This window comes from Salmo salar, chromosome ssa01 (genome assembly GCF_905237065.1).
Source record: "Salmo salar chromosome ssa01, Ssal_v3.1, whole genome shotgun sequence".
In the NCBI taxonomy this organism is placed as follows: Eukaryota; Metazoa; Chordata; class Actinopteri; order Salmoniformes; family Salmonidae; genus Salmo; species Salmo salar.
In genome coordinates, this window is record NC_059442.1 from 54,434,457 (window position 1) to 54,462,402 (window position 27,946).

General features: G+C 43.2%; 1 protein-coding gene across 2 annotated transcripts in view; it reads right to left on the bottom strand.

The window, feature by feature from the left end:
* Window positions 1-1,367: 1,367 nt before the first annotated feature.
* Window positions 1,368-27,946, bottom strand: part of LOC106605012 (inositol polyphosphate-5-phosphatase A) — a 198,892-nt gene continuing 172,313 nt past the window's right edge. The window contains exons 12-16 of one of the 2 annotated variants that reach the window (XM_014200229.2): window positions 16,412-16,485; window positions 7,141-7,252; window positions 4,094-4,162; window positions 3,251-3,287; window positions 1,368-2,994 (exon numbers count right to left, since the gene is read on the bottom strand). In XM_014200229.2, the coding sequence (XP_014055704.1) occupies window positions 2,957-2,994; window positions 3,251-3,287; window positions 4,094-4,162; window positions 7,141-7,252; window positions 16,412-16,485 (330 nt within the window). In that variant the 3' untranslated portion in view covers window positions 1,368-2,956. Of the gene's footprint in view, window positions 2,995-3,199; window positions 3,288-4,093; window positions 4,163-7,140; window positions 7,253-16,411; window positions 16,486-27,946 lie in introns of both variants that reach the window. The other variant, XM_014200220.2, reaches the window with a different exon arrangement.

The following is a 27,946-nucleotide window of genomic DNA, read 5'->3' on the forward strand; positions in this document are numbered from 1 at the left end:
ATGTCTATACGTTTATGCATAGGGAGTTCCATGAATATATAGGCTACATATAAAAATCTGTATTTTTTTAAAAAAATTTCTCAACATTTCAAAAACTAAATTGTCTACATTCACAAACCCAGATATGGTAATTGGAATGGAGGGTTGTTTATAGGTTATAGCCTCCATATGTTTGCGTTACAACCCCAAATTATAGCCTACTTTATGTTTGAAGTGTGTAGACTGCTTTATCCCTTTTAAAGTATATTATAGACTTCACACATCTCAGAACAGTTTATATTGAAATAGTGATTTTCTTTGGACCTAACGCTCGGGAAGTGTAGTTTGGACTTCTGGTCATATGGATTGATTCGGGCTCATTCATGCTTAAAGTACAATAGAAGAGAGAATGACTATTCTACAATGTAGGCTATATTTAAAGCACAAATCAACACATTTTCAGAAAAAAATATAAATGTCCATAGTGCTAGGCCCCTAATTAAACTGCATATTGTACTGTATTTTGTATGCATTTCAGATATGTGGTACACTTATACCACGTTTCACTATTGCCCTATTACATATATTAGTTATTATATAAATGCACTGGGTTTAACTTGAAAACTTACTAGAAAATAGCAATTGTTCATTAATCCATAACTGTTTTCTATATATGTCTAACACGGGAAAATGTTTTCGGCGTCCACAAATGCAGCCCAATTCTGACCTCCTTTCCTCCACTAATTGGTCTTTTGGCCAATCAGATCAGCTCTGAAAAAGATCTGGCGTGAAAAGATCTGATGTGATTGGTCAAAAGACCGACAAATTATCAGAATTGGCTGCCTGTGTAAACGCAGCATAATAGGCCTAGAAGGCCAGTCTAGCTGCAACAACCATAGGACTTACACCTCGATCACATCGATAGTGTCATTGCATTTTGGTAAAAAGAAAAAGTACACCCATGTGCAACGGAACGCCGCGTTTGCCTTGCACCATTGTGTTACAGAGGCAGTTTCAGTGCGTTCTGTGGAGCATCAATTGGATTTATCGAACGTATGCATCAAACTGTATGCGCTGACGGCTTGACAGAAATGGCAGCAGAAGGTGAATGTTGAACTTTTGTTGCACACATGTCCAGATGATGCTGCGTTCATTTTGCGCAATAGCTCTATCGGTGTGATCGAGGCGTTAAAGCTGCATGGTTTAACTTGATGCGATATCACGAACATTTTTGAAAACGGTCAACCCTACGTGCACACAGCCTCTGTACGATTGTGGCAACGCATGCAAGTTGAGAAAGTTTTACAAATAATAAGACCTAATCAATCTTGTTGTGCGGTATGCAACGCTGAAGTGATAGATGCGGTGGAATGATGACAAAACACCCATTGAGTTCTAATGGTTTTATTGCTTGAGAACCGCATAACCAACACTAGAGGCCATGACGTCAATGGGGTATAGAATCTCTATCTGCTGAAAGAAGTGAACAAACCGCAGCTTCTCTTATCACGTGACCAGCGGAGTAAAACAAGCAGTTTTGCCTACGAATCAAATCACACTGGTAAGACAACAAATTCAGCGGCAGTCACAATATAATTTCCACTTGCGGTGATTTAGATGGAGAAAAAAAATATTAAAAATCCTGGATCAATCTAACGGCTTCACACAGTCTGAACTCTGTAGTGTATGTAGTAAATTGAATCAATAAAAGGAAACCTTCGCGTTTCATCAACAGCCTCCCCTAATCGCCTTTTAACGCTCTAACGAGCGATGAGAGGGCCTTATTTGCAACATAGCAGTGAAGGCTGTTGAAGGCTACATACAAAATTAAAAAGCAATTCTTCCTGGTCTTACCCAACTTTAGCGTTTTCTTGTTGTTGTTTTTTGTTTTTAACAATGTATAATCAATACCTTTATCTATCAGTTGGACTTAACTATTTTATGTTAACTCTTACACAATTCATTTCTTTGTACAATACTTGGCACCATAATGCAGTAACAAAAATAGATACCCAAGCCTATCTAAAAACATCACATTCAGAACCATAATATTATTACATAGAAATAAGTTAGAATAATAATAATGAAATAATGTGAGACTGCTATATATGAAACAATATCTTATATACTTGCATGGTCTATGGCACTGCTTAAAACATCCTTGGATAGGCTATATAAATCATGTTGGCTGAAATGTTTTTTTTTTTTCCTTCTCTCCATTGTAATGTTAGATTCAAAGGTCATGGCTGATGAAACACCCAGCAGCCATATTGTCTCCATATACTTCAGCATAACAATTGTGGTAAGAATGATAAATTATCTCTTTAAAAAGTACAGTATATAAAATGAGAGTCAGCTGATGTGAGGCATGGCAGTGTTATGCACACAAGTCAGCAATGACAACAAAAAAAAAGAAATTAAGTGAAAATATTTATCTATTCTAAACAGTGGGACCACAAAGTTTGGTCAGAAGAGAGAGAACAGCACTAAAACCATCAACAACTCTATGTTATACTGTCCAATGTACAAATAAACCTAACAATATAGATATACAATTTTTTTTGCATTGCACTTTTTAAAAACATCTTACATACTGTATGGAAGTAGCTTCTATGTTAGAGGCGTACCTAAAATTGCAAATATGGTATCTAAAATAATGTAGTTATGACTAATTTATATTAGAGTTTTGGCAACAAGGCTGTGACATGGAAAATAGTTGTCCTTCCTTTCTCTGGGGGAAAAGGGTACGTCGCAATGGTGAGGTCAGTAAGATATGTCTTATCGCAAACGTCTCTCGGGTGGGTAGTCCAGATACTGACGTGTTGTGTGGAAAAACATCAGCTTGTATGAATGAGGTGTTATTATGACAGCAACTGGTCAGCACTGCTGAAAAGTCTGTATAGGGTCTTCAGTGTGTGTGTGTGTGTGTGTGTGTGTATCCTGTGTCCAACTCTCGTGTTCTTCTCACAGAGGCGCTTCACGCAGATATCTTTTCCACCCTTTGGCACCACTTCCCTGACAAAATAAAGAAGAAAAAAAAACCACAGAGACGCAATGAGAATTATGCCTCAGCGTCAAGCATGTATTATACGAACAACTAAAAAAAACGCTATGCAAAAAAATGTAGGAAACCGAAGCCTAATAATAATAAGAATATTAATAAGAGAAATAATGACGGTAAAAAATCTATAATTTATTAATAATAAATAAAAATATTTACCAAGACATCACTGCACGTTACAACACTTGTGCTTATTTGCATTAGCTTTACCTGCCCCGGCTGTTAAACGAAAGGACAGGTAGACAGGCTGCCAGACAGAGGGACACAGAGACAAATGAGCCAGTTAGCAACAGTCCTGCCCTGAGTGTGAAGGGTCAAAGGCAAATGGGGCCAATACAAGTTTAAAGCTCTCAAACACGCACAAAGACACACACCCTAAACTCACATACCGGGGGGGGACACATATTTTCACCTGCGTGCTAACTACATTGGAAAAAATGTAAACATAGCAGAATGTGATTTTAGCGGGTGCATGTGGTTCTTGGCCTAGGTCTGGTGGAGTATCTCTCTGTACCTAGGTCCCCTCACACACACACACATACACTACTGTCCAGTCCACAGTAAGTAATGATGAAAGACTGAGGAGTTCAGCTTTAAGGCGCCTCTCTCTCTGTCAGCCTAACAGCCACTGTCTGACACTACAGAGTCGAGGGACTGTGTTAAATACTATCTATAAAGTCAGCATGACAAAAGAGCCTCTGATCACAATGTGACTGTTCACAGCCAACTTTTGGTTTCATTATAGGCACATGCATAAGCAATTGCAGTAATAGGTCAGTGGAGTACTAGTTTTTGGTTATGATAAGGTAAGGTAGTTGTTCTAGTCATATTCTTTCAAATCAAGGACTGTACTGAATTCCATTAATTGAAATTGACTGGAAATCCCAAATTCCAACAAAGTGCACACTTAGTTTTCAATTGAAACAATAGAACATGATGAAATAATGTACTCAATTTCACACATACAAATCCATACACAGACAGACAACCACCCATACCCACAAACAGGCAAAAACAACACAACCCAGAAGTGGGCTAGGCCTGTGATGTTACCTTATGGTCCCCCATGCAGACGTTGGGCCCTATATTGTCATAGACCAAGTTCTTCTCCTCATTTTCAGGCTGAGAGAGAAAAAAAAGAATTAAAATAATTATATTAAAATAACAGTAGTATAAAAATGTAAACAAATAACTAAAACATTAATCGAAAGAGAAAAATGTTCCTCCCAGTGTGGCAAATCATTTTATTTGTTGCCATTTCAAGGTCAAATGAGCATTATTCGGATTTCATTTTAACAATGTTATTACAAGAAAATTCTTATCTTGGACATTTCATGCGGTGTTATTAAACCTGATCCTGAAGTAGCCTACAGTTGATTACATATGACTGATTTATAACTAACAGCAGAATCTTAACATAGTTAACACAACTTCAGAAAGTCAATATTGCACATTTTACTTGAAGATTGAATACAGTGAATAGACAGGAACTGTAAGGAAACCAGTTACCAAGACAATATTTACCTCCCAAACAAATGAGCTCATACAGCATATGAATGAATCATGTTTCCATATTTCACACAAAAGAAAGGAAGTGTCAAAACACAGACATGAACCTCAGGCCTAGAGTATAATAAATCATTTCTCTGGTAGAACTGAAGACTTTTTAAAGAGCCCGAGAGCCGTCAGTTGTGACTAGGTGAGCAGCGCTTCCACTTGAGAAGAAACAACGAGTAGCTTCAGAATGGACCAGAAACTTAAATCCAAATTAACTTCAAACCTATCCTGCTAGTCTAAGGTCACTGGTGCGCTGGCGAGCACCGTGCGGCGGGTACCTCACTCTACATTTCTATTGGGCCACGCACCGGCACTTTCCCCAACCGCCTGCCAAACGCATGAGTCGCTGACTCCTGGAGCCCGGGATACATTCATCACATAGAGACTTGATCATTTACAAAGACAGCATCAAATTGTGGATTTTCGGGCTGCATAATCTTTAGACAGATAAACAAATTACCGGGGGCCCTCCGGCAGAAACAGAGCGCTCGCTCCGCTGAGCATTCATTACCGCACATCCACCCTCCGGCGCTGTGCCGCGCAGGCAGCGAGCAACCTTTGCCGTGTTAGGGCTCGGCAAGCAGAAAATAACATGGCGGCGAGTTAACCGACCATGCCATGATAGACGATGCCACGTGGACGCCTGTTTTTCAGGCCCATGTCTCAACAATCTGTAACGCTGCCTTGGAGTGACTGAGTGTGTGTGTGTGTGTCTGTGGTGTGTGTGTGTGTGTGTGTGTGTGTGCGCGTGCTCAGTGCATCATCAGCCAATCTGTGAACATTTTAACGTTAGGCTCCCCTACATTACAAGCAATTAACCTGTAATTGAGAAAATAAATAATTGTAGAACTACTATTTATGGACAATTTATAGCCTTTTTGTCTCTTTTTTAAAAGTAATGATGAGGGCAAGTGTTTTGGAAAGGGGGATTAGCCAAACCTTCCTGTAAAGCCACAGCAGATGAGAAGAAAGGCTAGTATAGGAATTGTTATATTTTAGAAAGCCAACTTCCTCCCTTCTGCGTTCTGGAACTCAGAGATGTGAGTGTGGTTGTGTGCAGACTGCCACTGTGAAGTGGACTAATGTTCTGGGCTTTTATCCTGGAGACTCCTGCACACACCCAGACCATCAGATAAACGGCAGGCACCCCTACGGTAGTACAGAAGAGAGGTACTTCTGTGGAGGAAGGGATGCTCTGGTGTTGTGTTCATTAAAGATTCTCTCGTCGCCGTGGACGGCAAGTTCCTCCCCGTACAGGGACATGTTCAATAGGGCACACCGTAGCAAAACGTTTTGAAGTGGACATGTTCAGACTGTTTATCTCTGTTTCACCCCATTTCGGACAATTTTGTCCCTACTGAACATCTGCCATGCCATGTCAAGGTGGCTGCCTTCACTTAAATTTACAGCTGGCCTCGCCAGTGTAATCTAGTCTCATTTATCACACCAGATGCCTTCCAACAGCTCTATTGTCATGGACCATCTCCAGCTTAATCAAGTGTGAGTGTGCACTTTTAGACACAATACATTTCTCCTCTTGTCACCTTAAAAAGCATAGTAATCAAATAGGTGGACAAACTCAATCTATTCATTGGGCTGATTAAAGCCAAAAAAATGGGACACCTCAGTGTAAAGTGAAATGACTGAATGATTTAAACTGAATGATTTACACAAACTTGTTTTTCCCGACAACAACCGCAACCAACAGAGAAAACTTACCAAAAAAGGATGCAGTTCTTAAAGTTGTGGTTACATGGAAAATTGTAAGTTAGGCTGATCGTAAACATGTTAAGAGATGCACTTTGTGAAGATGCCAAGTGCTGAAGAGGTCTTAGAAACAGTTTTGCATTATCCAACCCCAGATCCGCCATGTTCTCTAAACATCACAGTCAGACGTGAACAACTGAGAGACTAGCATGGTAGATATTTCAAGTAATCCAGCAAACAACAGGGGAAAGACAACAGTCTGGAGTCCAAACTGGTGCCGTGCTGACGGGGAGGGAGGGAGGGGAGTGGTGGCAGATTGGTTGAGAGTTTACAATGCCTCTCCTGGATTTAGGCAGGGTGGTGGGCCACAGCTTTGGGTTCTGCCACTGTGTTGACTCTGAGAAAGAGCAGACAGAGGGAGCACAAGATCTCCGTCTTTACAGGGACATTATGGCCCGCTGGCAAGCAAGAAGATAGGGGACATATATACTGTCTGTGTGGACCCTGGGCTTAAACTCACCGTATGAATATTCACATACAGTAAATCCCTCCATCTGGAAGGCTAGCAGAGCAGAGAGAGAGAGACAGAAGTGAGAGTAACAGAGTGGGTTGAAGAAAGAGAGAGATTGGAGGAGAGGGGAAGAAGTTGAGACAGAATGTGAAGGAAAGAGGGATGGAGGAAGAGCAGATGCCATAGACCAAGGGTGTGAAGCTATCCCCGATTGGCAATCCAAGATTCTACATGAATCTGGCATACACCACGGGGTGATGGTCTGCCAATGACTGTTATTGGCAGATCGCCGTGTGTATGTGTCTTAGGCTTCTTAAAAACTCACCTTTAAGACCAGGTCTTTAGCTGTGGCAGACATGAGGACGCGGTCACACCAGGCAGGGCATCTGGTGTTCATGTACTGCTTCCCCTGACTGCTGTCTTCACTGTACGGATAACTGTGGAAACAAACCCACACCATCATCATACAATAATCAAGACTTCCGTGTTAATAAAGAGGAAGAAATACAAAAAGGCAATTCTGTGTATTCTAAATTAGATTGTTAAAGGCATTCTTAGTTAGGGGCTAGAGCACAGAAAAGGAGAGAACATTGAATCTAAATCAGATACACAGCTTTGACTGTCTGGAAATCATCTTTTGATTAAACACACATGGATGGCTCAATCAGAGAAATGTTTACAGGCTCAGTGGATCTCCCCCTCTTTCTCCCCCTCTACATCCCTATGCAGCCATCAAAAAGAGATTAGGGCTGTGGCAAATGGCCAAGTGAGATTGTATCTGGTAACAGGAGGAACAATCGGATGATTTAAGTAGCCCGGGCCCGCCGGGAAACCCCATCGAGCCGATGCAGATTTACATTGTTGAGAATTCAATTTAGCCCTACAGCTCATCAAACTGCATTAGATTTACATGCCACCAATCCAATTTGTTTGTGCGGCTCATCAGGATAGGCCCGGGTTTACATACTGTAATACCAATCCAATTTGCTCCTTCAGTGCTACACACAGGGCTCACCGTGGCGTAACACAACACGCGTTTTCCCCCGGGGCCAGTAATAAACGAATGACAAAATAACCCCAGCCGTCCGATATTATTCTCCATTGTCGAGAAGCTCAGGTGACGACGTTAGAAGACTTGAAAGTAACAGTGCGATTATTATGTTTCCGTGTGTGTCTGTTTGTGTGCGCACACACCTTCCTGTGTATGCTCGTGTGTTTTACACCATAATGTGATGCGACCCCCCCTCCCAGTATTCTCCAATTAGTCAGTCAGATGGGTCCATCGGTCCGAATGAGAGGCTGCTAGCACACAGCTATCGGATACATTCACCTAGCTAACTCGTGGCTGCTACGACACACACAGGCACCTCTTTAGGCCAACCAGCCATGCTGCGCAGGGCAGGCCAGCGTACACTGTCACATTGCAGCCATGAAGGGTGATTGTGTCACTCTCAGGCAGCCAGGCAGGAAACCAACTGCGCAAACAGAGGCCTGGTAAACACCTCCAGGCGTGCGCGCGTACACACACACACCACGGGGGGGGGAGGGGGGGGGATGTTACAGTTGTGCCATGGCGACCAGTACGATCACAGACTGGGGACTACGGGAGGGTGGACCGGGGGCGGGGCGGAGGGAATAGGGGACAAGAGGTACCCACATCCAGCCAGCGCACAGCACCCCCCCTGCTGGGTGAACAAACAGGCCTGCAGAGGGCTCCTTTACAGAGGCCCCGGCCTCCAATTAGCATTAATGGCACGTTAAAGCATGTGGAAATGCAGCAGGTTTTGGTATGCTAAAGAAGGGATGACGGAGGGATCCGCCAGATGAAAGTCTTTCAAAGACGAGAGGAAGAGAGGGGATAGAGAGGGCTCAGACAGTAAAACGAGAGTGCGGGAGGAAGAGGGCAGTGTCATCAAAGTGACTCGATCTTCAGGGGTGGCCTAGCTACAGACTCTCCAGTCCATACAGTGAACTGGCCCTAAATGACTATGCGATCTCTCTATCGTAAGGGAAATAAAGGGACCTGTACCACTATTACTTAACTGTTTTTGATAATGAAATAAATCGGAAAAAGGTGATTCATCATCGTATAAGGTGATTAGCGATACTCAACAATGGCAAGTGAACGATAATGTCTATCTGCAGGCAGTCTTACCCTACACTCCTCCTCCCCGCACCCTCCAATGCCTCCAATTGAGATAACAGGTCCTAATGCAACAGCAAACATCAGTGGCGGCTTTGGGGAGCACTGTGTGATTAATGTGTCCGATTAGCGCAGATACAAACGTATCTGAAAGCAAACGGGGCTAGTGGGTGTGCACGGCCGGAGCCCGTCAGCTCCTATCAGTCTCTTATTGCCCACAGCAAGACTAATTACACTAATTAAATGGGGCCGAGCTGATAAACTCAACAATCGCCCACCTGTGTGTATGAGTCTGCCATGTTCGCTGTGAGACTGAGACCCACACACCCACTCCGCTGGCCCAACTTCGGTCCCTCAGGCAGGCTACTGTGGTGGTACTGCACCTGGCTTAACTACCTAGACCAGAGATTCACCAGCATATCTGCTAACAGCTTCTATGAACCACCTGTGTGTAATGCATAGTGCATTGTGAATATATTCACATGCATTCATAAAGGTGGTTTATAAGGAGCCGTGAGCTGTTGCCAATGCTTATATTGCAACCAAGATGCACTATGGGATGACAGGAAGCATTGGAAATGAGGAAGTCAAAATGTGCACCTGTGCACCCTTGAAAACATCCTCTTTTGTTGGGTTATAACCTCTAGTGTGAAGTTCACAGACTTCAACACGGGGAACTTCCGCATATCCAACATATGTCTCTCAAAGCCACCACACCATTACTCATTCTTCATGTGGATTTTTAATGTTCTACTTCCTGCTGTAACATCACTCATAGGTTTTTTTTCTTCTGGTAAGTGTCAAACGCCTGTCAGTCGTGTGTTTGAGCAGTACCAAGCATCGGCGGTGTAAAACCCAGCCCTAATGTGTGTCAGTCAGACCTGGGTTCAAAAACTTTTAGAGTTGGCTCTAAACGTGCCAGATGGGTGGGGTTTGCATTTGCACTTTTGCAGCTATTCTATTGGTTCCACTGCAACAGGAAGTTCAATTATTTGAACCCAGGTCTGGTATCACTCAGCCTCACCATCCAGAGAGAGCGAGCGGAAGTGGGCCGGGCCAGGCCAGGTGGGAGCTCTTGTCCCCAAGCTGCAGTCACCCAGCACTGTCACGCACCATCCCCGTTCTGTTGTGTCCAACATTTCTTATCTCCTGGCCAAATTCCGTTATCTTGTTTTACATAATGACAAATAAGTGACAAGCCAAACAGGGGCCAATTGAGTGTGCCCGTATTTAACAAAGGGAATATAAACTAGTGAATATGGGCAGGGCAGGGAGCCAGAGATAAGATTGTTTACAGTATGAATGACACAAGGGCAGAGGTAAGGAGGGGCATCATGGGGCTAATGTCACATGACTCAGTGTTGACGGGGCTGTATGGACGCAGGGATTGGCTTAGCCGTCAGGTTATTTTCTCTTTACGGTAAAGTAAACTTTTTTCCCTCCCAAATGACTCACCTCTCCCCGCTCAGCCACATTTGTTTACCGTTATCAGGGAAGGCTTGGCAAAGCAAGGACGGAAACGAGGAGCGACACACCTTAATTTTCATTCACAAAGATCAGCCGCACAAACTGCTATCAATAAAACTCCCTGAATGTTTGCTCCACATTTCAGGGTTGGGGAGCTCGCCGCCACAACATTGGCCCAATACAAACACAGTGTCAAATGCCACAGGTTGCTCAGAGCTGGTGTGTGTGTTGGACAGACAGCTACACTCTGTGCAAGAGGTTCTGTATCGGTGAAGAGCTGCAACTATTCAGCAGACCCCTTTCCACTCAGGAGGAAGTCTTGAGCGTCTGTTTAACCCTCTCTGTACCAGAGCCATTTAAACAAAAGGCTCCCTCTCATCCCAGCGAAGCATCAGCCCAGGGAAGAAGCACACAGACACACGGCCATTGTAAATATATATACTACAATAGCCCCTGCCACATTTTCAATGGATCCCCAGCAGTTAGAACGATGGACGTGTTGAGAGTGTGAAACAATGTTCCTCTTCAGCTGATTGTGTGTGATAACGCACGATCTCATCGACACTCCAGCAAATAATATCAGCTGTGTGCGTGCCTTAGAATCGCTCTCTTGCGGCGCTAAACGAAACAGTGGCTAACGGACATCTCTGGTACTCCATAAACAGTCATGCGCCTCCACCGCAGTATAGGAGGACCTTTCAGAGGACAGGACTTCACTTGGCTTGCACTGGCCATCAGATGCACAAGCGTGCGCACACGCACACCACTCTTAAGAGGCCCAGTGGGTGGGATCTCAATGTCTTCCTCATTCTGCAGGGAGAGTGAGTGTGCCAAGGCCCTACTGGCTCATTCACAAATTCCACCATTCAATGAGGAAACATAACACTCAGTAAAGCACTGTTATCCAATGGTGAACTGCTGGAAAATTGAACGTGGCCATCAAACAGAGATAATGCTTAGCTTAGCTGTTTGGTTTGAACTGCGGCTTGTTTTCTGAGGCAGGGCACAGGGCATATGGACAGACGAGTGTTTTCGGGAGCATGTCCTGGAGAATTGGCAGATCACCATTTATGTCATTAGACCAAACACTATTTCCCCGCCTAAACTGATGGGCAACCACACGGGCAATCTGTTTTTCTCAAGGTTTTCTTCCACCTGCATTGTAACCGCTGGGTCTTTTCCCAGGGGGGGGGAGGAGTCAGTCTTCGGCCCATCCTCATAGACCTGCCATGTTTGGAAAATGTATGCTAACGTGCCAGGGTTGGTCCCGGGGCGCTCCCGGCTTCCTGTTCAACACCAAACGGTGAAGAGACAACTCTTTATCAGCCCTCCTCCTCGCACACCCTGCCCCTCCTCACCTCGCGACCCCCTGGCCACTTTGCTCCTCTCGCCCCTCTCGTCCCTGGCCTGTCTAGACTTGGCAAACACAGACGCATGGGACTGGAGCCATCTTTACTCGCTCCAGTGTCTTCCCATCCTTCTCTTGTTCCACTCTCACTATCCCTCTTTCCTCGTCCCTCTCGGAGTAGTCGACTCATTGGGGCGGTACACTGATAGAGTTAGAACGCCAGTCTGTCTGATGTCACTCAAAAGCTCCCTCCGAGCCCATTCAGGGTAATCTGGTTAAAACAGGAATACATTCTTCCCCTACTCTCTCATTGTTCACTGAATTTCCCCCCCGCTCCAGGTTTAGATTACATTTTTGCATCGATCTTAGACAACAACAAAAAAGAGCAAATAAATCAGATAATGGGCAGTACTAAAAGCATTCTCCTAAAATCAATCAAAATATATGAATAACGTAAGTTACTCAGCCTTCTTAGATGTTTTGGGGAGGTTACCTTAGTTATGCTATTCCAGCAAACATAATCAGAAATGTATCATTTCATATGGGGGGGGGGGGGCTTGGCTCTAACTATTTTTATCATGAGGTTGGTTTCCAATTGATAAACTTGTCTTGAAAGACTGGGCCCCCCTCCCAACTACTAAACTCCAACAGATATCGCATTTTAGCATACTTGTGTGTATGAGTGTGTGTGCTTCTGTGTGAATGGGATACCCTGCAGCCTATCAGTGTGCGGCAGCCGGCTGGCACCAGGTACAAGTCTCGCGGGCTACGGCTAAATTCCACACCCCGGTGGCCGAGTGCTTAGACATGTCACGGGCCAACTTTGACAGACGGCTTCTTGAAGGTGGAGCGATATTATATCTACAGCTTGTAGCACATTCCAGAAATGCAAACATGATGCACGAGAACGTACGGCACAGACACTGAAATAATGTATAGTCTCAATAACACTATAGTGTCTTATTCTAAAAATGGAATGGAACCTCCAGTTTGGGGTGTTTGAGCTTTTACTGCAGCCTGGTGGAGGTGAAAGAGGATCATCATTTTTTCCCGCTGTTACATATTTCCACAACCTCATACACACAGCTCTGGTCCGGTATTCATAAATGGTCTCAGAGTAGTAGCGCTGATCTTAGCTGCGTCCCCCACCGTCCATACAATCGCACTCGTTATTATCTAAACAGGCAAAACTGATCCTGTACCAACACTCCTACCCTGAGACGCGTTGACAATACAGACCCTGATCCCAAAAACCAAAATAAGTGAGGGTTTGATGACATCTTTATCCCTGGCAACATGCTAAATGACCTAAAATACAGCAACTAGGCTATGGTTATCCAATTACATAGGTGGACATAGACTTCCACATGCAGGATTAATTCATAGAATAAACAGTATTGAACAGTATTGATTTCTAGATTGAATGTAAGCGAGCATGTGTGTATGTGCGTGCGTGCAGGGGGAGTAATAACCTCACAGATGGTGAGGGGCTGTTCCGGAGCAGGCTATGTGATGGAGAACAATCATTGAGTGCTTGATTGCTCATGGAGCACAAGGATGATCTGACAGGGGGAGGGGGACAAGTATGTATGCGGTGTGTGTATGTGTTGGTGCAAGTGTGTGTTATGTGAATGGGAGGAGAAGGTTGTTTAAGTTTAACTAGGCCATTTCTACTCATTAACCACTGACAAGGAAGTGGCTCGTATCAGACGCTGAGTGGATTGAATCAAATTTCATACGCTATGCCCAGGTTTTAGCAATTTGATTCATCATGTCCCCATTAGGTGAACATCATTCGTATTCTTTCACAGCAGCCTGTTCATTGACTCGGCAGGGAGACGATGATTCAATATTATATTATGGATAGATAGGTGCAAAAGTCACCGAGTGTAAAAGGACAATAAATCCAGACGTCACTTATGCAAAGCGATGTAAATGGGGTCCCTGATTAAGACACGGAGTAATTTAAAAACAGTGACTGGCAGAACCTTGACACACACACACACACACTCACTCTCCACCGGTCCGGGTCCACACCCGCCACCAGAGCAGTTTATCAAGTAATTATTGTTTGAATACAGCATTTCATTATCTGCACTGATTGAGTCACGAGTGACAAAGGTCAAGCGCCATTATCGCGCCACCGCCAAAACATATTCCCACACAGGCCGGCGTGTGTGCTTGCCCTCCCTCTGCTCTGAAAAGGGCTAATTGCAAATGCATTTGTTTGAGGAAGAGGAGACGAGAAGGACCCCCCTCTCCATGGTCCCCCAACTCCCACCGCGACAGAATATCAATGCAGTGCTCTTCACACACACAAGCAAGAACAGACACACACATACACGTGCCTGCAACCGCACACACAAATACACGTGCACACGCACATGCGCGCACACACACACCCAGGGGAGCAGTTTAGAAGCACATCCAATCATACTAAACAATTGATAACCATCAAACATATAGTTGGCACAAACAAAGCCATTTGGCCCAAGAGGGTTGATTGAGTAATGTTAAGGCCCCATACCATTAATGGAGCAAAACATCAGCCTGTTTGTGCACTGCTGATTTTCAGTGATGTGGTGCTTTAGCAAGGTTAGTAGTAAGGTCCACTTCTTTTTACAACACATTCTTACCAATGGATAGAATGAGTCCTTCCAAAAAGTGATGATTTGTACACCGTTAACTGAATCCTGGATAACTAAGTGAATACCTACTGTGACTAAACACATGGTTAGAATGCGAGATGAGGGGTAGGCACACCATTTCATGGCCAATGATAGTGAAGGGCAGAGAGTAGGCCCTTTATGGGGTAATAGACAGAGGTAGTAGGTAATATACAGGACAATAGATAGTTACAGGTAGGTACCAATACAGGAACCAATTAATGTGCAGGGTAATAAATTCAGCAAAAAAAAGAAAGTCCTCTCACTGTCAACTGCGTGTATTTTCAGCAAACTTAACCAATGTAAATATTTGTATAAACATAAAATTCAACAACTGAGACATAAACTGAACAAGTTCAACAGACATGTGACTAATAGAAATGGAATAATGTGTCCCTGAACAAGGGGGGGGGGGTCAAAATCAAAAGTAACAGTCAGTATCTGGTGTGGCCACCAGCTGCATTAAGTACTGCAGTGCATCTCCTCCTCATGGACTGCACCAGATTTGCCAGTTCTTGCTGTGAGATGTTACCCCACTCTTCCACCAAGGCATCTGCAAGTTCCCAGACATTTCTGAGGCGAATGGCCCTAGCCCTCACCCTCAGATCCAACAGGTCCCAGACGTGCTCAATGGGATAGAGATCCGGGCTCTTCGCTGGCCATGGCAGAACACTGACATACCTGTCCTACAGGAAATCACGCACAGAACGAGCAGTATGGCTGATGGCATTGTCATGCTGGAGGGTCATGTCAGGATGAGCTTGCAGGAAGGGTACCACATGAGGGAGATGGATGTCTTCCCTGTAACGCACAGCGTTGAGATTGCCTCCAATGACAACAAGCTCAGTCCGATGATGCTGACACACCGCCCCAGACCATGACGGACCCTCCACCTCCAAATCGATCCCGTTCCAGAGTACAGGCCTCGGTGTAACGCTCATTCCTTCGACGATAAACGCAAATCCGACCATCACCCCTGGTGCGACAAAACCACGACTCGTCAGTGAAGAGCACTTTTTGCCAGTCCTGTCTGGTCCAGCGACGGTGGGTTTGTGCCCATAGGCAATGTTGTTGCCAGTGATGTCTGGTGAGGACCTGCCTTACAACAGGCCTACAGCCCTCAGTCCAGCCTCTCTCAGCTTATTGCGGACAGTCTGAGCACTGATGGAGGGATTGTGCGTTCCTGGTGTAACTCGGGCAGTTATTGCTGCCATCCTGTACCTGTCCTGCAGGTGTGATGTTCGGATGTACCGATCCTGTGCAGGTGTTGTTACATGTGGTCCGCCACTGCGAGGACAATCAGCTGTCCATCCTGTCTCCCTGTAGCGCTGTCTTAGGTGTCTCACAGTACGGACATTGCAATTTATTGACCTGGCCACATCTGCAGTCCTCATGCCTTCTTGCAGCATGCCTAAGGCATGTTCACACAGATGAGCAGGGACCCTGGGCATTTTTCTTTTGGTGTTTTTCAGAGTCAGTAGAAAGGCCTCTTTAGTGTCCTAAGTTTTCATGACTGTGACCTTAATTGCCTACCGTCTGTAAGCTGTCAGTGTCTTAACGACCGTACCACAGGTGCATGTTCATTAATTGTTTATGGTTCATCGAACAAGCATGGGAAACAGTGTTTAAACCCTTTACAATGAAGATCTGTGAAGTTATTTGGATTTTTACGAATTATCTTTGAAAGAGAGTCCTGAAAAAGGGGCGTACATTTTTTTTGCTGAGTTTAGATAGTTACAGGTAGGTACCAATACAGATACCAATTAATGTCCAGGGTAATAGACGGTTTCAGCTCTGGAAGACCTCAATCGTTTTAATTGGTGTTGATTGTGCCTTGTACCATACCAAAATGGAAGAAACGCACAAGTACGATAATATACAAGTATTTTCCTAAATAACAGGAGTGACTTGAGTTGAATAGGTATGGTTCATTCAGTCATTGATTCACAAGGAAACACAGAGAATTCCATACCTGGGAGGAAAGGATATCTCCAGCTCGTGCAGCCGTTCCTTGAAACAGGACAGCTCACTGTCAAACTGTAAAAACTGTGAAGAGAGAGGGGAGGAGGGGGATGAAAGGAGGAAGAAAGAGATACAGTGCACACAGGAAGTATTCACACCCCTTGACTTTTTCAAAAACTTTGTTGTATTATAGCCTGAATTTAAAATTGAGATTTTGTGTCACTGGCCTATACACTCCATAATGTCAGCATTTTATGTTTATTTGTTTTATACTAATTCATAAAAAATTCAAAGCTGAAATGTCTTGACTCAATAAGTATTCAACCCCTTTGTTATGGCAGGCCTAAACAGGTTCAGGAGTAAAAATGTGCTTAAAAAGTCATAAGTTGCATGGACTCACTGTGTGCAATAGTGCTTAACATGGTTTTTGAGGTAGTTATTCATCTCTGTACCTTACATATACAATTATCTGTAAGGTCCCGCAGTCGAGTAGTGAATTTCAAACACAGATTCAACCACAAAGACTAGGAAGGTTTTCCAATGCCTCGCAAAGAAGGGCACCTATTGGTAGATGGGTATAAAATGTAAAAAAGCAGACCGTGAATATCCCTTTGAGCATGGTGTTATTAAGTTATTAATTACACTTTGGATGGTGTATCAATACACCCAGTCACTACAAAGATACAGGCGTTCTTCCTAACTCAGTTGCCGGAGAGGAAGGAAACCGCTCAGGGATTTCACCATGAGGCCAATAGTGACTTTAAAAAAGTTTAATGGCTCTGATAGGAGAAAACTGAGGATGGATGAACAGCATTGTAGTTACTCCACAAGGCACTAAAGTAAAACTGCCAAAGATGTGGCAAAGGAATTAACTTTCTGTCCTGAATACAAAGTGTTATATTTGGGGCAAATCCAATACAACACATTACTGAGTACCACTATCCCATATTTTCAAGCATAGTGGTGGCAGAATCATGTTATGGGTATGCATGTAATCGTTAAGGACTGGGGAGTTTTTCAGGATAAAAAATAAATAGAATGGAGCTAAGCACAGACACTGGGATATGAATTCAACTTTCAGCAGGACAATAACCTAAAAGGCCAAATCTACACTGGAGTTGCTTACCAAGAAGACAGTCAATGTTCCTGAGTGGCTGAGTTACAGTTGACTTAAAAACATGGTTGCCTAGCAATGATCAACAACCAATTTAACAGACTTTGAAGAATTTTAAAAAGAATAATGGGCAAATATTGTACAATCAAGGTGTGCAAAGCTCTTAGAGACTTAATTAACCAGAAAGACTCACAGCTGTAATCGCTGCCAAAGGTGACTAACATGTATTGACTACTTGTGAATACTTATTTAAATTAGATTTCTGTATATAATTTTCAATACATTTGCAAACATTTCTAAAAACATGTTTTCACTTTGTCATGATGGGGTATTGTGTGTAGATGGGTAAGAAAACCCCCAAATGTAATACATTTTTATTTATTCAGGTTATAACAAAATGTGGAATAAGTCAAGGGGTATAAATCATTTATTTAACTACAGTGCCTTCAGAAAGTGTAAAAAATGTATTACAGCATGTAATATCCTCTGCGTCAGTCATCACTCACTGAGTGAATAACTATGAGTGTGTGGTAATTGTGTCAGATAATTGTGTTCGATTACTTTCTCTTCTTTTTTGACGTGTGGATTTGTGCCTTTACCACCATACTGTATAAGTGTCATGAACAGTTTGGTGGTACATAAAGGCATGTGTGTGAGAACAGCTGACCAGTGTTGATGTGTGTGTCCCTGGCCTGGCTATTCCAGAGCCATACCTGTCCTGTCCTACCACAGCTCCCAGTCTGCTGCTGATGGTGGAGGTCTGTCTCTCTAAGCTGACAGTGGATCCAAACAGTCTTCATCAATCATGTCCCCTCCCCCAGCTGCACAACCTCTGACTGCACCAGCACCAACTTACAACCCCCACTCCCCCCTCCATCTCCCCCCCCTTCCCAAATCCCATAAATCATTAGTGAGAAGTGCAATTAGCAGATCCTTATACACACTAATTATCTGGGAGATCAGCAGGTAGCAGGGGCACCTGCATTGCTGACTCCCTGAGCGACGGCCAGATATCCAGCAACCCCTGTGATAGCGGGCTCTATTTTAACAAATCTAATGCAATGGTAAATCTAAGCACTGAGTGTAGCGCTATAGGTCCGGAGGTGTATCAGAGATATGTTTGCTATTTTTATAATATTTATTATGAACGCAATAGCTGACGTTAGTGCGAAAGGGCTGGGTTTTGATGAATAAACAAGTTGTAGGTGTGACGAGGGCTTGGCCACTCAGTGGCCAATCGAGGCGTTCCATGGCTTAATACTGCATGCGTTTGTTCTCAAGTTCGGTAGGTGATCGACAGTCGTTGCATTGTCATCAACTCCAATTCGGCTGGGCAGCGGCCCGCCCATTAAGACGTTAGGGTAAAAAAAAAAAACACTTGTGATTGGTCAAAACATAATTATTTAAAAAATATAATTCATGTATTATGTTTTAAATGCTCATTAAAGTGAGGTAAATGTGTACGTTTTCCTGTTTGAAAGCATATTGTTCAGAAGAAGCTGTTCAGGTACAACTCTGCCCTTCAGTGACTGCCAGCAGCAGCAGCTCCGCCTCTACGGGCGCATAGGCCGTGTGAACATTGCTTGGATTGTTTTGCCAGATATGCTATGAGGGGGGGAACTGCTCCAATGAAAATCGCAGGATTTCAAAGCATAAATTCTAACAGCACAAAGTAAATGGACCGTCCTGGGCCGCTCAAATGTGTGTTCAGTCAGAACTTCTGGGTCTGCTCTATTCTCCCTCCCAATATGTTTCTCGCGCTAGACGGCTTACTTCCGCACGTGCGACTAGATTTGCTCTATCAGGTACAGATGGTGCTAAAGCAAAAAGCTAATTGTAAAATGATCATAACAGTCATGGGAGCCTGGGACCTGATAAACCAGACGTCAACATCCAACAATAGTGGAAGGACAGAGGGATACAATAGCTAGAACCTTCTCACCGTGGATCTGGTAGGACAAAAAAGCATGACAGTGGCTTATTGTTTCCCCCCATATTGTTCATCAGGTTCTACTGTAGGTGACAGAGTGACATGTTGCGTGGACCAAAACAGCATAAAAACGGGTGCATCACAAAGCATGATCAAATTATTTAGCCAGCTACAGTAATTTTGAGAAACAGTTTGGTCGATTTTTGGGTCAAATTAAACAGTTTTCTACTTTTGCTAGCTGCCATGCCAGTTTCAAATTTTTCTAAACTAATATCTGACTAACTTGGAAATATGAAGTTAATTCAGAACTATACTTTGTGACATTATGTTAGCTAGCTATCCCCAGTTAGATAATGTGTTTTCACTTGTTGCATTTGCATGCTTGGTGCGTTCTCCCTGGTGCACTCGTTCGTTCGAGAGTGGCTGCTCGTTCTAAATAGTAGAATCGAATCTGTTCAAAACAGTGGCAGCTTGTGCAGAAGTGGTCATTCAATTTTTTCAGTGGTGGAAAAAGTATTTAACTGTTAAACTTGAGTAAAAGTAAAAATACCTTAATAGAAAATGACTCAAGTAAAAGGTGAAAGTCACCCAGTAATATACTACTTCAGTAAAAGTCTAAAAGTATCTGGTTTAAAACACATTCGTACTTTTTACTCCCATACTTCAAAGTAGTAGTTCAGTACTTTGATATGTAAAATTTAAATAGTTTTTTATGCTGTTATTCTGATGCACAAATCGCTTTATACTGTGCCTTCAGAAAGTATTCACCCCCCTTTTTCCACATTTTGTTGTGCTACAAGGTGGGATTAAAATAGATTTGTCATTTTTTTGTCAACGACCTAAACCAAATACTGTAATGTCAAAGTGGGGAAAAATTCTAACATTTGTAAAAAAAAATAATAAAGTAAAACACTATATCTTGATTACATAAGTATTCAACCGCCTGAGTCAATACATGTTACAATCACCTTTGGCAGCAATTACAGCTGTGGGTCTTTCTGGGTAAGTCTCTAAGAGCTTTAAACACCGGGATTGTACAATATTTGCACATTATTCTTAAAAAATATTCTTCAAGCTCTGTCAAGTTAGTTGTTGATCATTGCTAGACAGCCATTTTCAAGTCTTGCCATAGATGTTCAAGCTGATTTAAATCAGTCAAAACTGTAACTAGGCTACTCAGGAACATGGTAAGCAACTCCAGTGTAAATTTGGCCTTGTGTTTTAGGTTATTGTCCTGCTGAAAGGTGAATTTGTCTCCCAGTGTCTGTTGAAAAGCAGACGACCAGGTTTTCCTCTAGGATTTTGCTGGTGCTTAGCTCTATTCCGTTTCTTTCAATCCCCAAAAACTCCTCAGTCTTTGCGATGACAAGCATACTCATAACATGATGCAGCCACCACCATGCTTGAAAATACGCAGTGGCACTCAGTGATGTGTTGTATTTGCCCCAAACATAATGCTTTGATTTCAGGACATAAAGTTAATTTCTTAGCCACATTCTTTTCAGTATTACTTTAGGGCCTTATTGCAAACAGGATGCATTTGCTTGGTTCCTCTCTAGGTTTGTTGCAGGGTTCCTGCTTTTCTATGGAGTTTTTCCCTAGCCACCATGCTTCTACATCTGCATCGATTGCCATTTTAGGTTGAGTTTCTGTATAAGCACTTTGTGACATCTGCTGATGTAAAAGGGTTTATAAACACATTTGATTTGATGTATGTTCTGGAATATTTTTTATTCTGTACAGGCTTCCTTCTTTTCACTCTGTCATTTAGGTTAGTATTGTGGAGTAACTACAATGTCGTATTTCACAGCCATTAAACTCTTTTTTTAAAGTCACCATGGTGAAATCCCTCAGCAACTAGAGTTAGGAAAGACGCCTGTATCTTTGGGACGCTTGTATCGTTGTAGTGACTGGGTGTATTGATACACCATCCAAAGTGTAATTAATAACTTCACCATGCTCAAAGGGAAATTCAATGTCTGCTTTTTAATTTTTACCCATCTACCAATAGGTGCCCTTCTTTGCGGTTGAATCTGTGTTTGAAATTCACTGCTAGACTGAGAGACCTTACAGATAATTGTATGTGTGGGATACAGAAACGAGGTAGTCATTCAAAAATCATGTTAAACACTTATTGCGCACAGTCCATTCAACATACTATGTAACTTGTTAAGCACATTTTTACTTCTGAAGTTATTTAGGCTTGCCATAACAAAAGGATTGAATACTTATTGAGTCAAGACATTTCAGCTTTAACATTTGTATTAAATAATAAAAATGTCTAAATACATAATTCCACTTTGACATTATGGGGTGCTGTGTGTAGGCCAGTGACACAAAATCTCAATTTAATCCATTTTAAATTCAGGCTGTAACACAACAAAATTTGGAAAAAGTCAAGGGGTGTGAATACTTTCTGAAGGCACGGTATATCTTCTCAAAGAAACTACCTGCAGTTAGAAAACTTGGAATCATATTTCTGTCATGCTGCTTTGTTGACCACTCCAACCAACTCCTGCCCCGGTATTCAGCCAATCAGTGGCAGCCACTGTGGCACGGAATATTCTCGTCCTAGTCCATTGTGGATTGACAATACAGTTAGCATAGGCGATAGCAACAGTAAAATAAATACAAATACAAATAAATCTCCAGTGTTTGCTCAATATGTTTGGAGTGTTGACTAATGTTGTAATTGTCTTCAACGAGTATAGGCTTTTACGCAATGCAACACGTTGTAAATAAACAAGATATAGCCTTGGCCTACCACTAATATGCCGTTATAGGACAGACAATTTTGAATAGCCTATGTTTGGAAGAGCGTGTCTTTTGTAACCGGACAAAGTGGTGCTCTTTGGAAATGGGAATGGATACAAGCCGATTGGAGGCCTATGTGAATACTGCAAAAGCATGTCGGCAAAAACCCCACGAGTAGACAGACCATTTAGAAACCTTTTATTGATAGGTTGACAACAGACGCATTGCTGTTGAACCAGCTTCCGTTATAGTAGGATAAATGGAGCCTACTATAAAGGGCTTGTTTTTTAATAAAACCTAAAACAAGCAGTTGTTACAGGAAAATAACTTAGCCGTTTCTAAATACGAGTGTCACCGGATTACCTCATCTCTCGTTCCATGATGGGCAATGAGCCTACATTATCTTTTAGGCTTTGGTTTAAGATTTATTTCAAAGTGGTCTCATGAGCCAAACCCTTTATAGATAGTCTTGACAACTTGGCAAATTAATTGGGTATGACAAAAAACAACAATAATTGAGAGTGGGGGAGGCTATGCTTGGTTTTTAATAAAATGAAATGGGGAAAAAATAGATTTACGTTTCTAAATACGAAATTTACGGGCACAAAAAGCACACATCTCTTATCCCATGTGCATATGGGCACTGTTCGTCATGGCTGGATAGGCTGCACTTCCACTGTCAAATTCCATGCCATAAACCAACCACATTACCGCTAACACCAGATTTTGGTTGGTCTTACTGAAATTGCCATTTTGCCATCCGTCCCACCTCGGAGCAAGCGACCTCATATAAAACAGGTAAATTACCAATCCTGCAACTAGGGTTTGAAAACAGAAAAGCGGAGGCTTTTACAGGTCGAAATTGTAAACGAGCATGCGTTTGACAATTGCGCTGGCTAAACGCCAGCCAAAACTAGAGCTCAGTGTCTGATGAGTTCCTAAACACTGCCTGTGTAAGGCTGTCAGTACATTTAACGCTAGTTTAACACTAATGACATTACATTGCTGTACGACATGTAAAAATGGAGTGAATGGAATGTAGTCGCCATCTAGATGATAATGTACTCTCCATCTAGGTGAAATGACAACAGCAATAATATTTAGAGGAGACATCTAACCAAACGGAGGCCGAGACAGGCAGAAGAGGAGCATTAACCACCATCAGTGGAGTACAATAACAGCCATCAATCCACAAACCCAACACGTTTGTAAACCAGATTAAAACTTTATTGGCATTTTTACATACGTATGTGGGATAAATGTACGTGTGTGTGTATATGTCTGGAGCCTGTGCAAGTGTGTATGAGCGAGTGCTTGTGGGTAAGCGCGAGTAGCCTACTCCATACTTTATGCATGCTTATGTGTAAAGTGTGAGCATCTGTGTGTGTGTGTGTGTGTGTGTGTGTGTGTGTGTGTGTGTGTGTGTGTGTGTGTGTGTGTGTGTGTGTGTGTGTGTGTGTGTGCCAGTGGTGTAGAACAGTGGCCATTACTTTCCAGGCAGTGGGGCCCTCAGACAGAGTCTCTGTGGTTCAGGAGGGCAGATGTGCAGCATTCATCAAACTCACAGAGACAGGGTCACAGGAGAGCTCACACACTGAATGAGGAATAGAGCCCAGAGGATACGCTTCACTGTGCACCACCACCAACACCATCCTCCCAATGACACGCATTGCTCCAAGGGTGTGTGTGTGTGCAGAGAGACCTTGTGTGGAAGAGTGTGCCAGCATATACGTTTATAGAGGTGCAGTACGTAATTGTCCCCGTGTGCGTTATAGTGCCTCAGATCTTTGTTATTCTTACCCTAATAGAGTACCTGTGTATGTGTACACTGGTCTGTTTCTGTGAGTGTGTGTGGACAGGTGTTCTTGTCTCCATGGAGAGTTAGTGCAGCCGGGATGAGAAGTGACACCTTTAAAAGGCAGCAGATGAGCAATGTTGGGGGTGATGAAGCACATTGTGTTTCCATGATGTGTGTGTGTGTGCACAGAGCTTTTAAGTGAATGTTGAGTAATTCATTTAGGTTGACTTGAAAACCCAAAGGCTGAAATTTCACACTACATTTCATCCCGGGTCAATTAAGCATAATGATTTGCTGGTCTGGTAGGTCAGCAGTAAAAAAAATCCCAGTTTATATTGGTTCAAGGCCTCGTTGCATTATAAAGCTGGCCCAGTAGTTTGTCAGACCGAAATGACCTTGGAGTTGTTGGAGAGGGCTGCTAGCCAATACGGCTCGGGCAATATCGTAGACAAGGAGAAAGATGAGGAAGTGCAGGATCCAGATTTCTTGCTTCTCCTCGATGAGCAACACACACCTAAATCACGCTAGCTGGGATTGTTATAAGAGGGAGAAGTTGCAGGAACAGAGGGAATAAAAGGTCTCTGGGCTGACTGTCCCTCCAACCCGGCCAGTGGTTGTCCAAGCTCATAATTGTGCTTTGATTTACACCTCGTCAAACTATCCCTCTGATAACACCTGCTGCCATTAAAAGCCATCAGTACACACAGAGGTGAAAGGTCATTTAATTTTATTTTTACGGCACACATTTGGCTTATATTGCCAGGACATATTTTTTCTTAGTTTTATGAAATCTTCATTACTTGGTGTGGAATCAATAAACTGTCGCTGATAGGGAATGGCCGAGCGCCTTGAGGGTCAACCTAAACAGCCAGCCGGCTAGAAGCTACAGTCCTATTATGTTCTCTCTTATGATAGTTAAGGTTATATCAATTGCATAATACCTTAAAATCTCAAGGGGGATTGTTAATTCATTAATTTACTTACACTATATGTACAAAAGTATGTGGACACCCCTTCAAATTAGTGGATTCGGCTATTTCAGCCAATTGGTGACAGGTGTATAAAATCGAGCACACATCCATTCAATCGCCATAGACAAACATTGTCAGTAGAATGGCCTTACTGAAGAGCTTAGTGACTTTCAACGTGGCACCGTCATAGGATGCCACCTTTTCAACAAGTCAGTTCGCCAAATTTCGGCCCTGCTAGAGCTGCCCCGGTCAACTGTAAGTGCTGTTACTGTGAAGTGGAAACGTCTAAGGCTCAGCCGCGAAGTGGTAGGCTACACAAGCTCACAGAATGGGACCACCGAGTGCTGAAGTGCGTAAAAAATCATCTGTCCTTGGTTGCAACACTCACTACCAAGTTCAAAATTGCCTCTGGAAGCAACGTCAGCACAAGAACTGTTCTTCGAGAGCTTCATGAAATGGGTTTCCATGGCCGAGCAGCCGCGCATAAGCCTACAATCACCATGCGCAATGACAAGTGTCGGCTGAAGTGGTGTAAAGCTCACCGCCATTGGACTCTGGAGCAGTGGAAACGCGTTCTCTGGAGTGATGAATCACGCTTCACCATCTGGCAGTCCAACGGACGAATCTGGGTTTGGCGGATGCCAGGAGAAAGCTACTTGCCCGAATGCAAAGTGCCAACTGGAAAGTTTTGTGGAGAAGGAACAATGGTCTGGGGCTGTTTTTCATGGTTTGGGCCAGACGATTCTGTGCTTCCAACAGTGGCAACAGTTTGGGGAAGGCCCTTTCCTGTTTCAGCCTGTCAATGCCGCTGTGCAAAAAGGGAGGTCCAGACAGAAATGGTTTGTCGAGATCGGTGTTGAAGAACTTGACTGGCCTGCACAGAGCCCTGACCTCAACCTCATAGTATACCTTTGGGATTAATTGGAATACCGACTGTGAGCCAGGCCTAATCGACCAATATCCGTGCTCGACCTCACTAATGCTCTTGTGGCTAAATGGAAGCAAGTCCCCGCAGCAATGTTCCAACATCTAGCGGAAACAGAAGAGTAGAGGCTGTTATAGCAGCAAAGGCGGGACCAACTCCACCTTAATGCCCATGATTTTGGAATGAGAAGCAGGTGGCCACAAGCAGGTGGCCACATACTTTTGGCCAAGTGTGTATTCCCAGATCTGAGTCAAGGGCAAAAAACACAAAAGTGCCTTTTCCTATAATCCACATTTTGCTCGTTTGCAGACCAAAACATTGACTGGGAGACATTTATAGGACAAGCCATACATGGACATCAACATACAGTACAGTATGTACATACAGTATATATATATATATATATATATATATATATATATATATATATATATATATATATATATACATACCTCATGATCAGACTGAGGAACTGATCAATACTAGTAAAAGCACAATGAGCCTTTAGGTGTAGCTAGGCATTCAGGTATAAGAGACAGCACAGGAGCCCATTCTCCCTGGCCTTCCATGTTTATCTTCCCAGCTAAGGTCACACATTATTTAGCATTCTGCTGTATTACCACTTAAGGAAACGGACAGGTAAAATATGAAAGAAGTTTAGCCGGGAAGGTGATTGATATTTATTTAGTTCATTTGGAAAACTCTTGCGGCTTGAGTAATGTTGCGAGTACGCAGGGAGCATGACAAGGAAGAGCGGCCCTGACAGAAAAGTTCATCACTCGCAACAGGACTCCAAAAACACCCCCCTCTTTCCCCAGGACGTCAGCTGATACCACAACTGATAAAGTTAGAATAAAAAGATACTGAAACAAAATCAATGATGGAGAGGGGAGGGAGGCGACTGGATGGAGGATGCGCTACTGGATAGATAGGAGGTAGAGGGGGGCACGCGTCTGCACAGAATCCGTGTCCACGGGGACATATATCCCCCCCACCGCCCGCCCCCTTTACCTCCTCCCCTCAGATGAGGAGCAAGCCCCTGTGCCGCTCGACGCCACCACTCCCAGAAAATGTAATCTTCCCAAATACTCATCAGGGCTCTCCATCGTCCCGGCCTGACAGCGTTCGGGATAATTAATTATACAATTTCGATGGGAATATTGATTAAACAATCCTATTAATCATAGCAAAAGTCAATAGGCATGGACACATTCAATCATGTCCCGACCAATGATTACTCCTCAAAATACAATAATTATTTTTGAGAGCTACCTCGAATTAAATTTCTGTCAAGCTGGTACAAGTCTAGTAGTTGATAAAAGACGCAATGGATTTTTTTTCCTCCTCCGAGGGTTGCAGGGGGGAACATTTATTCTTTTGGAAAGGTAGTTTGTTTTATAAGGATCATAACACGGTGTGTTTAACTCGACCATGACCATCAGATTATCTCTGATCCCCCATTACGCCATTTATCTTGCTGGGCTCTGCACGGGAGAGGGAAAGAAGGAAGTGGGGGCCTCCTGAGGCCCAACACACACACCACATAAACACACACACCAATACTAAAAGAGACACAGACATACAGCCCCACATACACTTACAGTATATACACACAGACAGACACTACTTGAAGAGTCATATGTGTCACATGAATTTTTTCCTTTTTTTCTTCTTAGTTTACATTTTGCTTACTTAGCTAATACAGCTAATTTAGCATACTCAACAACCCGACTCAAACAAAGACGAATGCTATGTATGTTAGCTAGCTGGATAAGGCTATCCAACACCGCAACTCTTCCAAGTCAAGGTAAGCTTTTGGTTTTATTAATTTATTGCCACCGGGGCCCACCGGTGTAACTGTTAAACTGCTGACTGTACACTACTACATGATGTACACATGGTTTGGATTGTGGGTTTACTAATGCGTTAGTTCTAGTATGTTGACTATAACATTAATATCTTGACAACGATGTAGGGGTTAGCGGTTATGGTATTAAAGTTTTATTTGGAGGGGTCTTTGCACCTGGTCACAGACAGCTGTTGTGTTCTGCAC